At 43.6% G+C, this 24,618-nt stretch overlaps 1 protein-coding gene across 2 annotated transcripts in view; it reads left to right on the top strand.

Moving 5' to 3' along the window:
- Positions 1-19,134, top strand: part of LOC133537477 (nectin-1-like) — a 144,292-nt gene extending 125,158 nt beyond the window's left edge. The window contains exons 5-8 of one of the 2 annotated variants that reach the window (XM_061878527.1): positions 5,170-5,234; positions 8,878-8,969; positions 16,494-16,595; positions 18,953-19,134. In XM_061878527.1, the coding sequence (XP_061734511.1) occupies positions 5,170-5,234; positions 8,878-8,969; positions 16,494-16,595; positions 18,953-19,096 (403 nt within the window). In that variant the 3' untranslated portion in view covers positions 19,097-19,134. Of the gene's footprint in view, positions 1-5,169; positions 5,235-8,875; positions 8,970-16,493; positions 16,596-18,952 lie in introns of both variants that reach the window. The other variant, XM_061878528.1, reaches the window with a different exon arrangement.
- Positions 19,135-24,618: the final 5,484 nt, after the last annotated feature.

Raw genomic sequence — 24,618 nt, 5'->3', positions numbered from 1 at the left:
GTCCTCGGTGGATTCAGGGACACACGACTTGGCAGGAGCGCGCGCAGGAGTGTAAATTTGGATGAGGTCCGAGATATATTGAGGTGCCAGTCCATGTAAAGATGTAAAAACAAACGGCAATGTTTTAAAATAAATTCTAAAATGAACAGGGAGCCGGTGCAAACTCTGAAGAATTGGGGTTCTATGCTGGCGTTTACTGGCCCCTGTTAAAAGTTGTGCTGCCGCGTTCTGGACTAACTGCAACCGGGAGAGAGCTTTTTGGCTAATGCCAGCACAAAGTGCATTGCAGTAGTCCAGGCCACTTGAAATAAAAGCATGCACGACTTGTTCAAAAAGGTTAAAAGATAAAATCGGATTTACCGTTACTAAAAGACGAACATGATAAAAACACGATTTTAAAACGTCATTGACTTGTTCGTCAAGTTTAAAATGGCTGTCTATAGTGACGCCAAGGCTGGTGACTTTGGGACGCGCATCATTTTGCAATGGTCCCAAGTTAGTGAGGGCCGGACCAAAAACTGAAATTTCCGTTTTTCCCTCATTCATTTAAAAAAAATTCTGTTCTAACCAAGCCTTGACGTCGCATAGACATTTGAGAAGGGATGTCAGGGTGCCGTGGCTTTTTGAAACTGGCATATAAATTTGGCAGTCATCTGCATAAAAGTGATAGAACACTCCATGTTTCTTAAAAATCTCTCCAAGAGGGAGAATGTATAAGGAAAACAGGATGGGGCCTAAAATAGATCCATGGGTTTCCCTGCTTGTCCCTGATAGGGCGGCTTGTGGTCCGTTCTTTCACAGACAGCTGACGGGTTATTCTGTACTATTCCTTGGCGTTCCTTTTTCTGGCTGCTGCTTCTGCTTCGATGGCCAGCTCCTCCGTTTGTTTTTGTGTTCCTCTTGTAGCTTTTACAAACCACCATGCTCTTTTCTTGGTAGTCTTGTCGGAGGCGTTTCTTCTTGTTGTTGTCTGTCTCTCTGTTGAGTTTTGCTTTGATGTCACGCCTAGCTTCGATCTCCCTCCAAGTTGCATCTGTGATCCAGTCCTTTCTTCTGGGGTCTCTGTAGCCCAGGACAGATTTGCAAGGGTTAGTGAAAGCCATCTTGCATCTCTGCCATTTGTTGTTTATGTAATCTTCTCCTAGGGCTTGGAACCGGTTGCGACCAAAGATTCCCCATTATTGTCGTATTATATTATCCTTCAGATTCCTCATCTCAAACCTTCTCTGGACTCTGTTCACAGCTTTCTTTTCCACTGCCAGTTTCATTCTGAGTCCTCCCACTAGAAGTTGGTGGTCAGAGTCTATATCAGTGCCCCTCTTGACTCTGACATCAAGAAGAACTCTGGTCCATTTCCTGTCTATTGTGGTGGTCTGGGGATATCCAGCTAGCTTTGCGAGTTTGGTTGTGTGGGAAGAGACTGCCTCCAATCACTAACTCATTGAGGACATTGAAGCTGGCAAAGAGAAACCCATTCTCTTTCATCAGTCCCAGTCCTTCAGTCTCCATCGTTCCACTCCAGTCGCTAATATCCGTTCCAATTTTGGCATTCAGGTCTCCCATTACAATCTTGATGTCTCTTTTGGGAGCCTTCTGGAAGGCAGCCTGTAGTTGTTGGTAAAAAGTGTCTTTCTCTTCAAAAACAGCAGTGTTGGTGGGAGCGTAGCACTGAATGAATGTGATATTGCGTCCTTTTGATGTAAACCTGGCTGTGATGATCCTTTCTGAAATTGGTTCCCATCCGATGAGGCTTTTTACTGCACTTTTTGAAAGGAGAAGTCCTACTCCGTGTGTGTGTGGGTTTTCTTTCTTTGGGGTTGCTTGAATAGAGAAAGGTCTCTCCAGTGGCAGTTGTTACTTCTCCAAAGGTATTCCATCAGCTCTTACATACACCAACAATGCTGAGGTTGTAACGCTGCATTTCTTTGGTCAGTTGTGCTAATTTTCCAGCTTGGTATAGTATTCTGACATTCCAGCGTCAATCAATCAATCAATCAATCAAACTTTACTTAAATAGCCCTAAATCACGAGTGTCAACGAGCATCCAATTCTTGTTCTTGACTTCAGTTTCAGCAGACCTTTCCCCCTGAGGTCTCTGATGAGTTTGCCCCAGACGGCTCATATGTCCCACTTGTGGGTTGCCAGTTAGCTTTCGGTCAGTCAGAGGTAAAGTTTCCATAGTTTTGGTTTCTGTAACCAGTTTATTTTTCCAGGGACGGTAGTTAGCCCATCGCCCAACCCCCAATCTGGAGGGCCAGGATTTTTTTTTTTACACTTGCCTTGTGTTAGGAGACTGGTCTTCCCAGACTTAAAAGCAGGCTCTCCAGCTGCTCGCAGTGAACTCCGCTAGCCAACCCTTTTCAGGCTTCCTGTGTGACCTACTTGGCTACCGTGACGGCCCTGGGGTTTCTGAGGCCTCCACCATACACTACCCTCACAGGCATTCCCTACTTGGCGTTTCTCGGAGGTGCACGAGGAGGTGGAGTAGGATTTTGCACCCCCTCCTGCCCCCTGCTAACAGTTAAAGTTATATTTATCAGAGATCAACACAATCCTGCCCCCCTGCTAACAATTAAAATAATATTTGTCAGAGATCAACACAGTCCTGCTCCCTGCTAACAATTAAAGTAATATTTGTCAGAGATCAACACAGTCCTGCTCCCTGCTAACAATTAAAGTAATATTTGTCAGAGATCAACACAATCCTGCCCCCTGCTGCCAATTGAAGTAGAATTTGTCAGAGATCAAATCAACCTCATCACTTCCTCCCAGATAAAGGAATATTTATCAGAGATCAACACAATCCTGTCCTTCTGCTAACAGTTAAAGTAATATTTGTCAGAGATCAACATACTCCTGTCCCACAGCTAACAGATAAAGTACTATCTGTTAGAGATTAACACAATACTGCCCCCTGCTGCCAATTAAAGTATTATTTGTCAGAGTTCAATACTTCCCCCTGCTAACAGATAAAGTAATATTGAACTGAGATCAGCACACTCCTGCCCTCTTGCTAACAGTTAAATTATTATTTGTTAGAGATTGACACAATATTTCCCCCTGCTAACAGTTAAAGTAATATTTGTCAGATATCGACACACTCCTGTCCCCTGCTAACAGATAAAGTAATAATTGTCAGAAATTCACCTAATCCCGCCCCCTGCTAACAAGTAAAGTAATAATTGTCAGAGATCAACCCAGTCCTGCTCCCTGCTAACAATTAAAGTATTGTTTGTAATAGATGGACACAATCAGGTCCCCTGCTGCCAATTAAAGTCATATTTTTCAGAGATCAACCCAGTCCTGCCCCCCCTGCTAACACTTAAAGTATTGTTTGTAATAGATGGACACAATCAGGTCCCCTGCTGCCAATTAAAGTAATAATTGTCAGAGATCAACACAGTCCTTCCCCCTGCTAAAAGTAAAAGTAATATTTGTCAGACATCAACACAATCCTGCCCCTGATAACAGTTAAAAATGATATTTGTCAGAGACTGACACAGTACCGCCCCCTGCTGCCAATTGAAGTAATATTTGTCAGACATCAACACAATCCTGCCCCCTGCTCTTAGCTAAAGTCATATTTTTTCAAATAAAAACACATTCATGCCCCTTGCTGCCATCAGAGATCAACACAATGATTCCCCCTTCTAACAGTTAAAGTAATATTTATCAGAGATCAACACACTCCTGTCCCATTGCTAACATCCATTCATCCATCCATTTTCTACCGCTTGTCCCTTTTGGGGTCGCTGGAGCCGATCTCAGCTGCATTCAGGCGGTAGGCGGGGTACACCCTGGACAAGTTGCCACCTCATCACAGCCCTTGCTAACAGTTTGTTAGAGATCGACACAATACTGCCCCCTGCTGCCAATTGAAGTAATATTTATAAGAGATCAACACAATTATGCCCCCTGCCAACAGTTAAAGTTTTATTTGGTAGAGATTGGCACAATACTGCTCCCTGCTAAAAGTCAAAGTAATATTTGTCAGAGATCAACACACTCCTGCCCCCTGCTAACCGATAATTATTTGTTAAAGATTGACACAATACTGCCTCCTGCTGCCAATTGGAGTAAAATATGTCAGAGATCAACACAATAATGGCCCCTGCTAACCGTTAAAGTAATATTTGTCTGAGAGCAACACAATTTGGCCCCCTGCTCTCAGGTAAAGTTGTATTTGTTAGATATTGACACAATCCAACCACCACATGACGGTGTGCAACATGAACAACAACCACCACATCACATGACGGTGTGCAACATGAACAACAACCACCACATCACATGACGGTGTGCAACATGAACAACAACCACCACATCACATGACGGTGTGCAACATGAACAACAACCACCACATGACGGTGTGCAACATGAACAACAACCACCACATCACATGACGGTGTGCAACATGAACAACAACCACCACATGACGGTGTGCAACATGAACAACAACCACCACATCACATGACGGTGTGCAACATGAACAACAACCACCACATGACGGTGTGCAACATGAACAACAACCACCACATGACGGTGTGCAACATGAACAACAACATAGTTCCAAATTATCACACAATGCAGAAGCAGCTCACCTTGACAGAAGTCTGCTCTCCATTACTCAATATTGTACGACATGAACACATTAATTAATCCATTAGTCAATATTGTACGACATGAACACTTTAGTTAATCCATTAGTCAATATTGTATGACATGAATACGTTAGTTAATCCATTAGTCAATATTGTACGACATGAACACATTATTCATGCAACTACTGTAGTTTTTCTCTGGTGGGATGCTTTCATTCCTCATGTAGAAGAGACTTTTCAAAGGCGTGCTCCATCTTTTCAAAGGCGTGCTCCATCTTTTCCAAGGCGTGCTCCATCTTCCAATTGTGCTGTTTTGGGAGGGCGGAGCACAATTCAAGTGGATTTTTCTTTCATTTGAACAAGCAAAGCTTTTTGTGTCAGGAAGTTAGGTTGAGGTCCTTCCCTTTCACAATAAAGCACTTGCTTCAGGGGGAGATGATGATGATGAAGATGGTGTGGGTCTCCTGAGAGGTGATTAGTGATGAGGGCGGCCTGCATGGTCAAGTAGCGCTGTGGGTGTTGTCTGACCTCTTGTCCAAGTAACCGCTCTCTGTCTGGCCTCCCTCAGCGTGGCGGCTGTAGGCGACGGTTGCGTGACGGAGGCGGCAGAGAAGCCAGAGTCCGCCACAAGGAAAGTAGAAGCGCCTGACCCCGGTCTGTCCCAGCCCCTCCCCCCCGGACCCTCAATGCTCTTGCCCGCCTCCAACGGCAGCCTGCAAGTCACGTACTTGAGCACGCCGCTGTAAGCGCCACAGGAAGAGCACATTGACGTCAAAAGGTGTAAAGAAGGCGTGACAAATTGAAACATTTGATGTGAAAGTGTTGAAAGAAATGGAGATTTCCAGATAGGTTCAAATGACAACAAAGATCAAGTGGTGCAAGCGCCGCCCTTTTGTCTCCCAACCTCCCCGTGGTGTGCATGGTTGTGGTCTCCGCTGCATGACCGCAGTCCTGCCGGTGTGTGTGTGTGTCGCTCTGCATGCGCTGTCAACTTTGCTGTGGCTTGTGTCTGTGTCGCCATGGGGACGTCTTCATATGTGAGGAGAAATGACGTCCGTGTGGAGAACAACGCGGCATTCCTTCTTTTCAAATGCAAACATTTGAAAAGAAGCAAAGAGTCAACGAGAAGCACGGGTTCATCAAAAGTGAATATTCTTTTTAAAGTGAAGAAAGCCCTTCACTAATATTAGCTTAGCGTTGTGTGTTCATAGCTAATAAGAGCTAGCTGGCGTTAGTCAGCGTACATTAGCTTAGCCTTGTGTGTACTTAGCTAGCGTTAGCTTCAGTATCAGTCAGCCTACATCTATCACAACAATTTACAATATCAACAATATCTCAATGTTTTGTGTGCACGCTGTGTCTTAATTGTGAGCAATAGAGACAATTAAAAGATACACACTTTCTTCAAGCACCTAAGCTATCCACTGGTCTTCTTCTTCTATTTGTTGATCCAAACATTTCTTTGAGGTGTTTGTGAGTGCGGACCACACGGCGACCGTTTGGCGCCGCATGTTGATGCCAAAGACCTTCGCCACAAGGCTGATTAATCACAAAACCCTTCAAGCGTGGCTGATGACAAAAACAGACGGGTGTTGTCAAAAGCCGTAGTCTGGCAATGTTGTCTTCATCGCCCGCCCCCCAGCTGCCACAAATGACCAAAGGACGGCAAAAGCTGTGAGCACTGAGACTTTTAAGATTTTGGACTAAATCCCTAACTGGACAGCATCTGCCTGTCCTGACGTAATGTTTGAGAAGTGGAGGGTTGTGTGCCTGGGGACCCATTCAGTCAAGAATTTGCCGACCAGAACTAGAAAATTAAAATAAAACGTTTTCATTTGTTTTCGCTCGCTCAAACATAAACATTCTAATCTGGATTGTTCTCCCTGGCTAGTAGTGACCTGGCAAGGTCTTTGGTTTGAGATTCCACTAGAGAACAGTGCAGGGAATACACAACTAACGTATTCCCTGTCTCCCACGGACACACACCTGTAGTTTGTTGACTTTTGTTGGACTGACTGGCGGAGTACCCCACCTTTGGCACCTCACCCCACGTGGCTTGATGGCTAACAGAGCAGCGCCCCTGCTGCAGAGTCTTGTTAACCACCACCGCCCCACAACATTTGGAGCCATAAGGAACTCCAGGCAGATCTCATTCACCGAGGAGTTTTTGAACTACCTGGGTGACCTCAGCCCCAGATATAGGACGGGCCTCCACAGAGTCCAGAGGCACTGCTTTCCCATTGGAAGACATGTAGGTGGGATTGCGGAGGTCATTGAAGTTGTCCTTCCACCGATCCACGACATCCTGAGTCGAGGTCAGCAGCGCATGGTCCCCACTATAAACGAAGTTGACAGTGCACTGCTTCCCCGCCCTGAAGCGACAGATGGTGGTCCAGAACCGCTTCTCCCATGTCCGAGTTTTTGCCTCTGCAACCCCCAAAGCCGCACACCGCTTGACTTGTCAGTAGCTGAGTCCCATGAAGAAAATACATTCATAATTCAAGGTAAGGAATCAGGAAGTAAAAGAGGGAGGGGCTCTTCAGTTATGAAATTGTATTTAGGGCAGAGTGGTGGTCCTCTCATAGAAACGATCTTTGACTAGTAAGTGTAAAAGGAGGTTGTTAAAAAAAAACAAATGGTCAGTATTGTAAGAAATTGTAAAAAGAACAAACTAGTGAGTAAATGTCAGCATTTTGTTGGACACATTTATGAAGGGGTGAGGACAAATGGTAAATGGGTTGTACTTGTATAGCACTTTTCTACCCCTTTTTAAGGAGCCCAAAGCGCTTTGACACTATTTCCACTTTCACCCATTCACACACTGACGGTGGGAGCTGCCATGCAAGGCGCTCACCAGGACCCATCAGGAGCAAGGGTGAAGTGTCTTGCCCAAGGACACAACGGACATGACTAGGATGGTAGAATGTGGGGATTGAACCAGTAACCCTCAGAATGCTGGCACAGCCACTCTACCAACTTCGCCATGCTGTCAAAAAAAAAAAAACACTGCATAAAAATGTTTGTGAAGTGGTGTGCACGACAATGTTTATGAAATGGTGACTCCGAACGTTTATGAAGAGGTAATCACAAAAACGTTTATAAAGGATTGAGCACAAAAACGTTTATGATGAGGTGAGCACAAAAAAAGTTTAATGAAAGGGTGAGCACAAAGACGTTCATGAAGGGGTGAGCACAAAACATTTATGAAGTAGTGAACACATGAACGTTCATGAAGTGGTGAGCAGAAAAGGGTTTGTGGAGGGGTGGGCACAAGAACATTCACAAAGTGGTGAGTACAAAAGATTTATGAAGAGGGGAGCAAAAAAATGTTTATGAAGGGGAGAGTCAAAAATCTTTATGAATGACTTAGCCCAAAAAACGTTTATGAAGGAGTGAGCACAAACTGTTCATGAAGGGATAAGCACAAGAACATCTATAAAGTGGTGAGTACAAAAACGTCTATGAAGGGGTGGGTCAAAAATGTTTATGGAGTTAGAACAAAAAATGTTTATGAAGTGGTGAGTACTAGAACGTTTATGAACGGGTGAGCACCAGAACGTTTACGAAGGGGGGAGCACAAGAATGTTTATGAAGGGGTGAGCACAAGAATATTTATAAAGTGGTGAGTACAAAAGCATTTATGAAGGAGTGAGCACAAGAACGTTCATGAAGGGGTGAGCAAAACAACGTTTACAAATTTTTGAGCACAAAAGCGTTTATTGCCACAAAGGAGTCTCTATCAACATACAAACCCCGTTCCCACATGAGTTGGGAAATGGTGTTAGATGTAAATATAAACAGAATACAATGATTTGCAAATCCTTTTCAAGCCATATTCAGTTGAATATGGCCTGAAAAGGATTTGCAAATCATTGTATTTTCTTTATATTTACATCTAACACCATTTCCCAACTCATATGGAAACGGGGTTTGTAGATTGACACAAAAAGTGGTGGACATAAAGCGAGGAGCATGTTTGAGGGTCAAAGGGCACATTGTTTGAGTCAGTCCTGGAGATGACCAGGTGGATCTACCTTTGGAAGACTGACTGTTTGAGGTGGGCGCCCCCCAGAGGCCGTGACTCACACCTTCCCCACTGAGTGTCCATTGACAGCCACTCTCAATAGCAGCCTTTGAAAGGCCGCCGCCGCCAAGTCCAGAGCTAAGAGAAGGCCAGGTGCGGGCAGGACTTCTCATTAGCAGGTGAGCGATGTGACGGCGGCCGCCGCCGACGGTGCCAAAGTTCACGGCGTGTCTGCGTTCTCTGCCAACAGGACCGACCTCCCGCCCGCCCACAAGCCTGCCCCTCCCCCGCCCAAGAAGAAGAACAGCGACATGAAGGGACACCTGACTTCTGATGACATCCAGGTGTGGTCTTCTTGATGGGCCAAGCTCCGCCTCTTCCAATACCCCTGCACTGCAACTTCATACACAACACTCATTCTGCTCGCTCAACTAAGTCAACATTTTAGTCATTCAACTTAGTCACTCTTTTCAACATTTTAGTCATTCAACTTAGTCACTCATTTCAACATTTTAGTCATTCAACTTAGTCACTCATTTCAACATTTTAGTCATTCAACTTAGTCACTCATTTCAACATTTTAGTCATTCAACTTAGTCACTCATTTCAACATTTTAGTCATTCAACTTTGTCACTCATTTCAACATTTTAGTCATTCAACTTAGTCACTCATTTCAACATTTTAGTCATTCAACTTAGTCACTCATTTCAACATTTTAGTCATTCAACTTAGTCACTCATTTCAACATTTTAGTCATTCAACTTAGTCACTCATTTCAACATTTTAGTCATTCAACTTTGTCACTCATTTCAACATTTTAGTCATTCAACTTTGTCACTCATTTCAACATTTTAGTCATTCAACTTTGTCACTCATTTCAACATTTTAGTCATTCAACTTAGTCACTCATTTCAACATTTTAGTCATTCAACTTAGTCACTCATTTCAACATTTTAGTCATTCAACTTAGTCACTCTTTTCAACATTTTAGTCATTCAACTTAGTCACTCATTTCAACATTTTTAGTCATTCAACTTAGTCACTCATTTCAACATTTTAGTCATTCAACTTAGTCACTTATTTCAACATTTTAGTCATTCAACTTTGTCACTCATTTCAACATTTTAGTCAATCAACTTAGTCACTCATTTCAACATTTTAGTCATTCAACTTAGTCACTCATTTCAACATTTAGTCATTCAACTTAGTCACTCATTTCAACATTTTAGTCATTCAACTTAGTCACTCATTTCAACATTTTGGTCATTCAACTTAGTCACTCATTTCAACATTTTAGTCATTCAACTTAGTCACTCATTTCAACATTTTAGTCGTTCAACTTAGTTACTCATTTCAACATTTTAGTCATTCAACTTAGTCACTCATTTCAACATTTTAGTCATTCAACTTAGTCACTCATTTCAACATTTTAGTCATTCAACTTAGTTACCCATTTCAAAAAATATTCTCTTTCAACTTAGTCACTCATTTCAATATTTTAGTCACTCAACATTGTGACTCATTTCAACATTTCAGTCATTCAACTAAGTCACTAATGTCAACATTTTAGCCATTCAACTAAGTCACTAATTTCAACATTTGTCATTCAACTTAGTCACTCATTTCAACATTTTAGTCATTCAACTTAGTCACTCATTAAAAAAATATTCTCTTTCAACTTAGTCACTCATTTCAATATTTTAGTAATTCAACTTAGTCACTCATTTAATAAAATATTCTCTTTCAACTTAGTCACTCATTTCAACATTGTATTCAATCAACTGAGTCACTAATTTCAAAATTGTATTCATTCAACTTAGTCACTAATTTAAAAAATATTATTTCAACTTAGTCACTAATTTCAACATTTTAGTCAGTCAACTTAGTCACTAACTTCAACATTTTAGTCATTCAACTTAGTCAGTAATTTAAACATTTTAGTTGTTCAACTTATTCACTAATTCAAATATTTAAGTCTTTAAAACTTATTCACTAATTTGAACACTTTAGTCGTTCAATTTAGTCACTAATTTGACATTTAAGTTGTTCAACTTAGTCACTAATTTAAACACTTTAGCCTTTCAACTTAGTCACTATATTAAACACTTTACTCTTTCAACTTAGTCACTATATTAAACACTTTTATTTTTCAACCTAGTCACTAATTTAAACATTTAAATTGTTCAACTTAGTCACTAATTTAAACACTTTATCATTTCAAACTAGTCACTAATTTCATAATACAGTCGTTAAACTTAGTCACTAATTCAAACATTTTAGTCGTTCAACTTAGTCACTAATTTAAATGCGCTAGTGTTTCAACTTACTCACTAATTCAAACACTTTACTCTTTCAACCTAATCACAAATATATATATTTTTAATTTAGTCACTAGTTTAAACACTTTGGTCTTTCAACTTAGTCACTAATGTAAACATTTTAATCTTTTAATTTAGTCTATCTGTGTTGGCCTTGCCATTAGGGGCTCAGTCTTCCAGGGTCAACCTTGCCTTCCTTGTCCAGGGTGTACGCTGCCTTCCTTGGTCAGGGTGTACTCCGCCTTCCTTGTCCAGCGGTAACCTTGCCTTCCTCGTCCATGGTGTACCTGCCTTCGTTGGCAAGGGTGTACGACGCCTTCTGCCAGAATGCCGCTGGGTTAGGCTCCAGCCACCCCCACAACCCCGAGGGGGACAAGTGCTAGAAAATGGATGGATATATGAATAATTTAAGTATCACTAATAATACTCTTAACAAAGAGTATATTTACAATGAAAACACGTTTAAGGATTTTATTAATAATAGTAATAGCAGTAAAGATATTATAAATAAAGATGATATAAATGATGGTAATATTACTAGGGGTCCCCCCTCCAATGGGCTCATCACTCATAGGAGGGGCCATAGAGGTCGGGTGGGATGTGAGCTGGGCAACAGCCGAAGTCAGACCACTTGGCGCTCCGATCCTCGGCTCTATAAGCTAGCTCTTGGGACGTGGAACATCAGCTCGCTAGGAAGGAAGGAGCCAGAGCTGGGGCGCGAGGTAGAGAAGTTCTGGCTAGATATAGTCAGACTCACTTCTACGCACACAGCAAGGGCTCTGGAAGCAGTTCTCTCGAGAGGGAATGGACTCTAGCACTCTGGCGTTGCAAGCAATGAGAGGCGACAGGCTGGGGGGGCAATTCTTTTTACCATCCCGGCTCAAAGCCTGCACGTTGGACTTTAACCCAGTAAACGAGAGGGCAGCTTCCCTCCGCCTTCGGGTGCGGGGGACGGGTCCTGACTGTTGTTTGTGCTTATGCACCAAACAGCAGCTCAGAGTACCCACTCTTTTTGGATTCCCTTGAGGGAATACTGGAGAGTTATCCCTCGGCTGATTCCCTTGATCTGCTCGGGGACTTCAACGCTAATGTTGGCAACAGCAGTGGAACCTAGAAAGGTATGATTTTTGATTGATTGATAGAGACTTGTATTAGTAGATTGCACAGTTGGGAAGAATTGGGAAGAATCCCTGCCCGGATCTGAACCCGAGTGGTGTTAAGTTATTGGACTTTTGTGCTCGTCACAGATTGTCCAAAACAAACCCGATGTTCAAACATAAGGGTGTCCATACGTGCACTTGGCAACAGGACTCCCTCAGTCGCAGTTCCATGATCGACTTTGCAGTTGTGTCATCGGATTTGCGGTCTCATGTTTTTGACACCCGGGTTAAGAGAAGGGCGGAGCTTTCTACCGATCACCACCTGGGGGTGAGCTGGCTCCGATGCTGGACAGACCTGGTAGGCACAAACGCATTGTGAGGGTCTGCTGGGAACGTCTAGCAGAGTCTCCTTTCAGAGAGGGTTTCAATTCCCATCTCGGGAAGAACTTTGAACATGTCACGAGGGAGGTGCTGGACATTGAGTCCGAGTGGACCATGTTCCATGCCTCTATTGTCGAGGTGGCTGATTGGAGCTGTGCCCGCAAGGTGGTTGGTGCCTGTCGTGGCGGTAATCCTAGAACCCGCTGGTGGTCACCGGCAGCGAGGAATGCCGTCAAGCTGAAGAAAGAGTCCTATCAGGTCGTTTTGACTCATGGGACTCCGGAGGCAGCGGACAGGTACCGACAGGCCAAGCGTTGTGCAGCTTCAGCGGTCGCGGAGGCAAAAACTCGGGTATGGGAGAAGTTCGGGGAAGCCTATGAAAACTACTTCCAGACGGCTTCAAAGCGATTCTGGACCACCATCCGCCGCCTCAGGAAGGGGAAGCAGTGCACTATCAACACCGTGTATGGTGGGGATGGTGTTCTGCTGACCTCGACTGAGGATATTGTGGATCAGTGGAGGGAATACTTCGAAGACCTCCTCAATCCCACCAACATGTCTTCCTATGAGGAGGCACTGCCCGGGGAATCTGTGGTGGACTCTCCTATTTCTGGGGCTGAGGTTGCCGAGGTAGTTAAAAGCCTACTGAAATTAGATGTTCTTATTTAAACGGGGATAGCAGGTCCATTCTATGTGTCATACTTCATCATTTCGCGATATTGCCATATTTTTGCTGAAAGGATTTAGTAGAGAACATCCAGGATAAAGTTGGCAACTGCAGAAAAGTCCTGCCTGTACCGGAAGTGGCAGACGATGACGTCACATGTTGATGTCTCCTCAAATATTCACATTGATTTTAATGGGAGCCTCCAACAAAAACAGCTATTCAGACCGAGAAAACGACAAGTTCCCCATTCATTTGAGCGAGGATGAAAGATTCGTGTTTGAGGATATTGATAGTGACGGACTAGAAAAAAAAAAAAAAACGGATTGCGATCGCGTTGCATTGAGATGTATTCATATGTTTTTAGAGACATTTACTTGGATAATTCTGGGAAATGCCTTATCTTTCTATTGTGTTGCTAGTGTTTTAGTGAGTTTAACAGTACCTGATAGTCGGAGGTGTACGTCCACAGCCGGGTGTTGACGCGCAGTGTCTCGGGGAAGTCGACGGCAGCTGTACGGGAGGCACAAGCTCAGCTGATATCCGGTAAGAGGCGACTTTTTGACAACAATTTTCTGACCGAAACCTGCTGGTGGCATTCGGTTGGGATCCTCTGTGATCCATAGTAAAGTTTCACCTCCGTGAAATTTAAACAAGGAATCACCATGTGTTTGTGTGGCTAAAGGCTAAAGCTTCCCAACTTCGTCTTTCTACTTTGACTTCTCCAATATTAATTGAACAAATTGCAAAAGATTCAGCAACACAGATGTCCAAAATACTGTGTAATTATGCCGTTAAAGCAGAGGACTTTTAGCTGTGTGTGTGTGCAGCGCTCATACTTCCTAAAAACCCGTGATGTCACGCGTACACGTCATCATTACACAACGTTTTCAAGACGAAACTCCCGGGAAATTTAAAATTACAATTTAGTAAACTAAAGCGGGCGTATTGTCATGTGTTGCAATGTTAATATTTCATCATTGATATATAAACTATCAGACTGCGTGGTGGCTAGTAGTGGCTTTCAGTAGGCCTTTAAACAGCTCCTCGGGGGCAAGGCCCCGGGGTGAATGAGAACCGCCCGGAGTTCCTTAAGGCTCTGGACGCTGTGGGGCTTTCTTGGTTGACGAGAGTGTGCGGCATCGCGTGGACAACAGGGGCGCTACCTCTGGATTGGAAGACCGGGGTGGTGGTTCCTCTCTTTAAGAAGGGGGACCGGAGGGTGTGTTCCAACTATGGTGGGATCACACTCCTCAGCCTTCCTGGTAAGGTCTATTCAGGTTTACTGGAGAGGAGGCTACGCCGAATGGTTGAACCTTGGATTCAGGAGGAACAATGTGGTTTCGTCCTTGTCGTGGAACTTTGAACCAGCTCTTTACTCTCGGCAGAGTCCTTTAGGGTGCATGGGGGCCCAACCAGTCTACATGTGCTTTGTGGACTTGGAGAAGTTATTCGACCAATGTCCTGTGGGGAGAGCTCAGAGAGTATGGGGTACCGGACTGTCTGATTGTGGCGGTCCGCTCCCTGTATGATCAGTCTCAGAGCTTGGTCCGCATTGCCGGCAGTAAGTGGAACACATTTCCAGTGAGGGTTGGACTCCGCCAAGGCTGTCCTTTGTCACCGATTCTTTCATAACTTTTATGGACAGAATTTCTAGGCGCAGTCAGGGCGTTGAGGGGATCTGGTTTGGTGGCTGCAGGATTAGGTCTCTGCTTTTTGCAGATGATGTGGTCCTGATGGCTTCATCTGGCCAGGATCTTCAGCTCTCACTGGATCGGTTCGCAGCCTAGTGTGAAGCGACTGGGATGAGATTCAGCACCTCCAAGTCCGAGTCTATGGTTCTTTCCCGGAAAAGGGTGGAGTGCCATATCAGAGTTGGGGAGGAGATCTTGCCCAACGTGTAGGAGTTCAAGTACCTTAGAGTTTTGTTCACGATTGGAGGAACAGTGAATGGTGAGATCGACAGGCGGATCGGTACGACGTCCACAGTAATGTGGACACCGTATCAATCCGTTGTGGTGAAGAAGGGACTTAGCCGGAAGGCAAAGCTCTCAATTTACCGGTCGATCTACGTTCCTATCCTCACCTATGGTCAAGAGCTGTGGGTTAAGACCCAAAGGACAAGATCCCAGGTACAAACGGCCAAAATGAGTTTCCTCCGCCCGTTGCCAGGTCTCTCCCTTAGAGATAGGGTGAGAAGCTCTGCCATCCGGGAGGAACTCAAAGTAAAGCCGCTGCTCCTCCACATGGAGAGGAGCCAGATGAGGTGGTTCGGGCATCTGGTCAGGATGCCACCCGAACGCCTCCCTAGGGAGGTGTTTAGGGCACGTCCAACCGGTAGGAGGCCACGGGGAAGACCCAGGACACGTTGGGAAAACTATGATTCCCGGCTAGCCTGGGAATGCCTCGGGATCTCCCGGGAGGAGCTGGACCAAGTGGCTGGGGAGAGGGAAGTCTGGGCTTTCTTGCTTAGGCTGCTGCCCCCGCGACCCCACCTCAGATAAGAGGAAGAAGATGGATGGTAATATTGCAAAAGTTATTTTGAATAATTATAGTATTAATAATGGTAATATTACTAAATATTTTAAAAATAAAAATAGTATTAATAATGGTAATACTACTAAATATATTAAGAATCAAGATATAATTGATGAAATGAAAAATACTAATACAAATATGACTAATCAATAATCCTGATGATATCCTTCAATGATGGACTATGAATCAGACGATCATTGACATTGAGAATATGAATATGAATCAGACTATTATTGATAATGAGAATATGAATATGAGTCAGACTATTATTGATCATGAGAATATGAATATGAATCAGACTATTATTGATCATGAGAATATGAATATGAATCAAACTATTATTGCTAATGAGAATATGAATATGAATCAGACTATTATTGATAATGAGAATATGAATATGAATCAGACGATCATTGATATTGAGAATATGAATCAGACTATTATTGATAATGAGAATATGAATATGAGTCAGACTATTATTGATAATGAGAATATGAATATGAATCAGACTATTATTGATAATGAGAATATGAATATGAATCAGACTATTATTGATCATGAGAATATGAATATGAATCAGACGATCATTGATATTGAGAATATGAATCAGACTATTATTGATAATGAGAATATGGATATGAGTCAGACTATTATTGATAATGAGAATATGAATATGAATCAGACTATTATTGATAATGAGAATATGAATATGAATCAGACGATCATTGATATTGAGAATATGAATCAGACTATTATTGATAATGAGAATATGGATATGAGTCAGACTATTATTGATAATGAGAATATGGATATGAGTCAGACTATTATTGATAAGGAGATCATTAATCATGTGGTTTCTCCTGCAGGTGGTCCATCTGGACAAAGACCAGGAGATACACAAGTTGCCCCTCCAGCCTCCTTATTATGACATCGCGCCCTCCGAGTCCACCGCCTTTACCGACAAGTCGGTGAGTTGAACTTTTCCTCCTCTACCGCCTCTATCGGCCGCTCCTATTGGCCGCTCCTATGGTTGCTCCTATTGGCCGCTCCTATTGGCAGCTCCTATGGCAGCTCCTATTGGCCGCTCCTATTGGCCGCTCCTAATGGCCGCTCCTATGGTTTCTCCTATTGGCCGCTTCTATGGTTGCTCCTATTGGCCGCTCCTATTGGCAGCTCCTATTGGCCGCTCCTATGGCAGCTCCTATGGTTTCTCCTATTGGCCGCTTCTATGGTTGCTCCTATTGGCCGCTCCTATTGGCAGCTCCTATGGCAGCTCCTATTGGCCGCTCCTATTGGCCGCTCCTAATGGCCGCTCCTATGGTTTCTCCTATTGGCCGCTTCTATGGTTGCTCCTGTTGGCCGCTCCTATTGGCAGCTCCTATGGCAGCTCCTATTGGCCGCTCCTATTGGCCGCTCCTATTGGCAGCTCCTATGGCAGCTCCTATTGGCCGCTCCTATTGGCCGCTCCTAATGGCCGCTCCTATGGTTTCTCCTATTGGCCGCTTCTATGGTTGCTCCTGTTGGCCGCTCCTATTGGCAGCTCCTATGGCAGTTCCTATTGGCCGCTCCTATTGGCCGCTTCTATGGTTGCTCCTGTTGGCCGCTCCTATTGGCAGCTCCTATGGCAGCTCCTATTGGCCGCTCCTATTGGCCGCTCCTATGGTTGCTCCTATTGGCCGCTCCTATTGGCAGCTCCTATGGCAGCTCCTATTGGCCGCTCCTATTGGCCGCTCCTAATGGCCGCTCCTATGGTTTCTCCTATTGGTCGCTCCTATGGTTGCTCCTACTGGTCGCTCCTATTGGCCGCTCCTATTGGCCGCTCCTATGGTTGCTCCTACTGGTCGCTCCTATTGGCCGCTCCTATTGGCCGCTCCTATGGTTGCTCCTACTGGTCGCTCCTATGGGCCGCTCCTATGGTTGCTCCTATTGGTCGCTCCTATTGGCCGCTCCTATGGTTGCTCCTATTGGTCGCTCCTATTGGCCGCTCCTATGGTTGCTCCTATTGGTCGCTCCTATTGGTCGCTCCTATTGGCCACACTTATTGGCAGCTCCTATTGGCCGCTCCTGTGGTTGCTTCTATCGGCCGCTGAAAGGAAATGATTGACACTCTGCTCCCTGCCCAAACTTTAAATCTACTAGGTCATTTACTAGCTCTGCTCCTGTGGCACGTTGCATCTTCACCAGCGTTCATCACATGTTAGCTATGTTGCGTCGGCACTAAATTGTGGCCATAAGCAGAGAGAGAGGGGTACTAAAGGAGTCCTATTGTAACAAGATGGTACTTGTGGTACTAGTATGTACTATGGTACTATTGGTACTAAGATGGTACTATTGGTACTAAGATGGTACTATTGTAACAAGACGGTAGTTTTGGTACTAATATGTACTATGGTACTAAGATGGTACTATTGGTACTAAGATGGTACTATTGTAACAAGATGGTACTTGTGGTACTACTATGTAGGATGGTACTAATATATTACTATTGGTACTAAGATGGTACTATTGTAACAAGAAGGTACTTGTGGTACTAATACAAACTATGGTACTAAGATGGTACTATTGGTACTAAGATAGTACTATTGTAACAAGATGGTAGTTTTGGTACTAAGATGGTGCTATTGTAACAAGATGGTACTTATGGTACTATTATGGTACCATGATACTAATATGGTACTAATATGTTACTATTGTAACAAGTTGGCAGATTTGATATTAATATGTACTAATATGTACTAAAGTATGTACTAAAGTAAGGGACGGTGTGGCGCAGTGGGAGAGTGGCCGTGCGCAACCCGAGGGTCCCTGGTTCAATCCCCACCTAGTACCAACCTCGTCACGTCTGTTGTGTCCTGAGCAAGACACTTCACCCTTGCTCCTGATGGGTGCTGGTTGGCGCCTTGCATTGCAGCTCCCTCCATCAGTGTGTGTGTGTGTGTGAATGTGGAAGTAGTGTCAAAGCGCTTTGAGTACCTTGAAGGTAGAAAAGCGCTATACAAGTACAACCCATTTATCATTTACTAATATGGTTCTATTGGTACTAATATTATACTATTGTATCAAGATGGTAGTTTTAGTACAAATATGGTACTGATATGGTCCTTTTGACTTCCATTGCACCGGTCGCCCAGGGGGGTCCCCACATCTGCGGTCCCCTCCAAGGTTTTTCATTGTCATCCCATTGGGTTGAGTTTTTCCTTGCCCTGATGTGGGACCTGAGCCGCTGATCTCAGTGCACACACATCTCCAGTGTGAAATGCAGTCGCCACGGTCACCTCCACACCCGGCCGCGCCTCACTCGCCTCTCGCCCTCTCTTGTCTCCAGAACTCGGGTCAGAAGGACTGTGAGGTCCAGTACGCTGAGCTGGATACTGCAGCCTTGGCCTCGTCTCCCAGCCCGCGAAGCTGCGCTCAGTCTGGCCCTGGGGACCTTGTCGAGTATGCAACCATCCAGCCTAGCTCACACTAGCATGCCTTTTTAGGCCTTTCCCTCAGCCTGTGGCCTGCAGGTATACTCTTCTTCACCTTCTGACCCTGCTCTTACAGGTCAAACACACATTTGTCTCCATTTCTATATTTCACATGCAAAGCTCGCTTGTTCTTTTCTTCCTTTTTACCTCACTTTTTCAGCCTTGTAAGTGACTGAAAGTGACCATTTGTAAGAAAACATGCAACAAAAAGAGTGCTTTCATTCTTAAAGTGGTTCTCACCAGTACTGAATATATCAATCAAAGATGGAGCACAATCCTCCCAATAAAGCCTTCCTCTTCGTCTTGATCCTTAAAAGTGAGGGAAGGGCCCAAAGTGGTAAACATATGTTCTAAGAAATACTACTACTGCGGTATCACTTCAACGGACACACTACAATGTACTGCATTAGATCGCTGTTACGCGACAGATAATAATAACCCATAACCAGTAAAGTTATGAGACGGGTAATAACCTATAACAAGTCATGTTATGAGACCGATATCACACAACGTGTAAAGTTATGAGACAAATAGTAACACATAATGAGTAAAGTTATGGACAGATGATAACCCATAATGTGTAAAGTTAGGAGACAGATAATAAGACATAACGAGTAAAGTTATGAGAGAGATAACCCATAATGAGTAAAGTTATGAGAGAGATAACCCATGATGAGTAAAGTTATGAGATATGCAATAACCCATAACGTGTAAAGTTATAAGATTGATAATAACCCATAACGAGTAAAGTTATGAGACAGATGATAACCCATACGAGTAAAGTTATGGACAGATGATAACCCATAATGAATAAAGTTATGAGAGAGATAACCCATGATGAGTAAAGTTATGAGATATGCAATAACCCATAACGTGTAAAGTTATAAGATTGATAATAACCCATAACGAGTAAAGTTATGAGACAGATGATAACCCATACGAGTAAAGTTATGGACAGATGATAACCCATAATGAATAAAGTTATGAGAGAGATAACCCATAATGAGTAAAGTTATGAGATATGCAATAACCCATAACGTGTAAAGTTATAAGATTGATAATAACCCATAACGAGTAAAGTTATGAGACAGATGATAACCCATACGAGTAAAGTTATGGACAGATGATAACCCATAATGAATAAAGTTAGAAGACGGATAATAACCCATAACAAGTCAAGTTATGAAACGGATATTAACCCATAACAAGTAAAGTTATGAGACAAATGATAACTCATTGCGAGTAAAGTTATGAGACAGATAATAACCAATAACAAGTAAAGTTATAGGACGGTTAATAGCCCATAGCGAGTAAAATCACAAGATGGATAATAACCCATGACCAGTAAAGTTATGGACAGATGATAACCCATAATGTGTAAAAATATGGATGGATAATAACCCATAATGTGTAAAGTTAGGAGACAGATAATAACTCATAACGAGTAAAGTTATGAGACAGATAATAAGACATAACGAGCAAAGTTATGAGAAAGATAGTAACACATAACGGGTAAAGTTATGAGACAGATAATAAGACATAACGAGCAAAGTTATGAGAAAGATAGTAACACATAACGGGTAAAGTTATGAGACAGATAATAAGACATAACGAGCAAAGTTATGAGAAAGATAGTAACACATAACGGGTAAAGTTATGAGACGGATAATAACCTATAACAAGTCATGTTATGAGACCGATAATAAGACATAACGAGTAAAGTTATGAGACAGATATTAACCCATAACAAACAAAGTTATGAGACAGATGATAACTAGTAATGAGTAAAGTTATGAAATGGATAATAAACCCATAATGAGTAAAGTTATTGGATGGATAACAACCCATCACAAGTAAAGTTATGAGACAGATGATAACCCAAAACAAATAAAGTGATGTAACAGATGATAACCCATAACGAGTAAAGTTATGTGACAGATAATAACCCATAACCAGTAAAGTTATGTGATGGATCAAATGCCATAACGAGTAAAGTTATGGACAGATGATAACCCATAATGAGTAAAGTTATGAGAGAAATAACCCATAATAAGTAAAGTTATGAGAGATATAACCTATAATGAGAAAAGTTATGACAGAGATAACTCATAATGAGTAAAGTTATGAGAGATATAACCTATAATGAGAAAAGTTATGACAGAGATAAGTCATAATGAGTAAAGTTATGAGACATGCAATAACCCATAACGAGTAAAATTATAAGACAGATAACAACCCGTAAAGAGTAAAGTTATAAGTGAGCTAATAACCCATAGCGAGTAAAGTTGTGTGACAAATAATATCCCCCAACGAGTATAGATATGTGACAGTTGTTAGTTTATAACGAGTAAAGTTATGGACAGATGATAACTCATAATGAATAAAGTGAGAAGACAGACACTGTCCCATGATCCCAGTGGGACTTGGTCTAAGTCACTGTCCCCATGATTCCAGTGGGACTTGGTCTAAGTCACTGTCCCCATGATCCAGTGGGACCAGTAGAACTTGGTCTAAGTCACTCTCCCCATCATCCCAGTGGAATTTGGTCTACATCACTGTCCCCATGATCCCAGTGTGACTTGGTCTAAGTCACTGTCCCATGATTCCAGTGGGACCAGTAGAACTTGGTCTAAGTCACTCTCCCCATCATCCCAGTGGAATTTGGTCTACATCACTGTCCCCATGATCCCAGTGGGACTTGGTCTAAGTCACTGTCCCCCTGATTCCAGTGGGACTTGGTCTAAGTCACTGTCCCCATGATTCCAGTGGACCAGTAGAACTTGGTCTAAGTCACTCTCCCCATCATCCCAGTGGAAATTTGGTCTACATCACTGTCCCCATGATCCCAGTGGGACTTGGTCTAAGTCACTGTCCCCATGATTCCAGTGTGACTTGGTCTAAGTCACTGTCCCCATGATTCCAGCAGGACTTGGTCTGAGTCACTGTTCCCATGATTCCAGTAGGACTTGGTCTAAGTCACTGTCCCATGATTCCAGTGGTACTTGGTCTAAGTCACTGTCCCCATGATCCCAGCGGTACTTGGTTTAAGTCACTGTCCCCATGATCCCAGTGGGACTTGGTCTAAGTCACTGTCCCCATGATTCCAATGGACTTGGTTTAAGTCACTGTCCCCATGATTCCAGTGGTACTTGGTCTAAGTCACTGTCCCCATGATTCCAGTGGGCCAGTAGACTTGGTCTAAGTCATTGTCCCCATGATCCCAATGGGACTTGGTCTATGTCACTGTCACCATGATTCCAGTGTGGACTTGGTCTAAGTCACTGTCCCCATGATTCAGCAGGACTTGGTCTGAGTCACTGTTCCCATGATTCCAGTGGGGACTTGGTCTAAGTCACTGTCCCCATGATCCCAGTGGGACTTGGTCTAAGTCACTGTCCCCAATATTCCAGTGGGACTTGGTCTAAGTCACTGTCCCCATGATTCCAGTGGGACTTGGTCTAAGTCACTGGTCCCCATGATTCCAGTGGAACTTGGTCTAAGTCACTGTCCCCAATCAGTGGTAGTGGAACTTGGTCTAAGTCACTGTCCCCAATATTCCAGTGGGCACTTGGTCTAAGTCACTGTCCCCTATGATTCCAGTGGAACTTGGTCTAAGTCACTGTCCCCATGATTCCAGTGTTGGAACTTGGTCTGTCTGAGTCACTGCTCCCATGATTCCAGTGGAACTTGGTCTAAGTCACTTGTCCCCATGATTCCAGTGGAACTTGGTCTGAGTCACTGTCCCCATGATTCCAGTGGGACTTGGTCTAAGTCACTGTCCCCATGATTCCAGTGGAACTTGGTCTAAGTCACTGTCCCCAATATTCCAGTGGGACTTGGTCTAAGTCACTGTCCCCAATATTCCAGTGGGACTTGGTCTAAGTCACTGTCCCCATGATTCCAGTGGGACTTGGTCTAAGTCACTGTCCCCAGGATTGGTGGCCATTTTCAGTGTGCGGATTGACTTCTTGTTGGTGTTGCTAACAGCCATCTATTTAATGCTCTGTCTTTTACAACTTGTTCATCAACGTAAGGAGAAAGGCTCTTGGACTTGGACCATTATTTTGCATCAGGTGACCTTTTTCAGCGTTTGCTGGCAGATTTTCTGTTGTTGATTACTTGGGCTTGTTTCCACCACAGACACAATGCTATTCCCACAAACGGCCCCACCGTTTTTTTTTACTAAGGCCAAATTCTGGTGCCAAACGCTGCTTGGATTGATAAAACATTTTCTGTCACGCCTGTGGATTATGTTGTGTTTTTGTTATGTTGGCCATTTTATGTTTTGCTTGTTTGGACATTCAGTTCTTGAATTTTGCACTTCCTGGTTTGTTTTGTTGCCATAGTTACCCATTAGTTTCACCTGGTCTCCTAGTCCATGTCCCCAGCCTCTCACCTGTGTTTCATTAATCATCATAGCTGCTATTTAAGTCATTCTTTTTCCTGTCTTGGTTCTGGCATCTTCACCCTACCCATGCTGTTCCTACCTTCATGCCCTCGTTCACAGTTCCATGTCGTGTAAGTTTTTTGTTTATAGTTCATAGTTAATTGCCTTTGTGCCTAGTCTTTTGTTTATGTCCTTAGTTTATGCCATAGAGCAAGTGTTTGTTTCCATAGCCACGTTTTGTACCTCCACTGTGAGCGCTTTATGTTTGTCTTTTGTTAGTTTATAGTGTTAAAATAAAAGAGATACTCACATTCACGTCTCGCTCGTGCTAACTTCCCTCTGCGTCGAAGAAACAATCCTCGTCCAAGTCATTGTTTGACATTTTCAAGCTGAAAATGTTCTCAGACGAGTAGTAAAACTTCAATCTCCATCATTTTCACACAGCCCAAAAAAGTAAACTCCGCCTATTTTGTAATGAGCCGTCTAATTAATTCGAACCGGACTCACGGATAATTAGTTGTTTGATGGCGGCCATGTTTTTTTTAAGAACCTTCATCAGGTTTGACACACCTGTGCGCGTCTGTCCTCTGAAGGTGTGCTGATTGGACAGATCAGCCCAAAATGACAGTGTGTCTTTTAAAAAACTTTGTGAGAAATTTCCAATCAACCTAACCTATGCTGTTCAATTTGTCTGAAAAAAATGGGAGCACAGGGGAAGGTGGAGGTGAGTGGAAGGTTGTCACATGACGGCGACGTGTGGCCCGATACTTTCCATTTTCCTTTTCTTGCACTTCCTGCTTCACAAGAGCTGAGCCTGGAGGGGTGCGTTCAGGGTGCCTTGGAATTGTGATGCTCAAAGCTCCAAGCTGACATGAAAGCTTTCATTGTGTTGATTTATATTTGTCATCGTCATTTCACTATTTCATTCAACTATTCCCCCGCTCCCAGGACTCTGGAATCCTCCGGAAGAACCGCTGAACCCCGCCGAGTACATGAGCCACCAGCGCGACATGGAGCACCTGCCTGAGTCTCCGCCCCCCCAAGCTCACCTGCCCGTCACCTTCCTGCCTCAGCACGCCTACGCCCAGCCCCCCTCCAACGAGCCCATGTACTCCAACACCGGCTTCTCCCCAC

This window comes from Nerophis ophidion, linkage group LG18 (assembly GCF_033978795.1).
Source record: "Nerophis ophidion isolate RoL-2023_Sa linkage group LG18, RoL_Noph_v1.0, whole genome shotgun sequence".
NCBI lineage: Eukaryota > Metazoa > Chordata > Actinopteri > Syngnathiformes > Syngnathidae > Nerophis > Nerophis ophidion.
The sequence above is the reverse complement of the archived record's forward strand: the minus strand, read 5'-3'. Positions and strand labels throughout refer to the sequence as shown.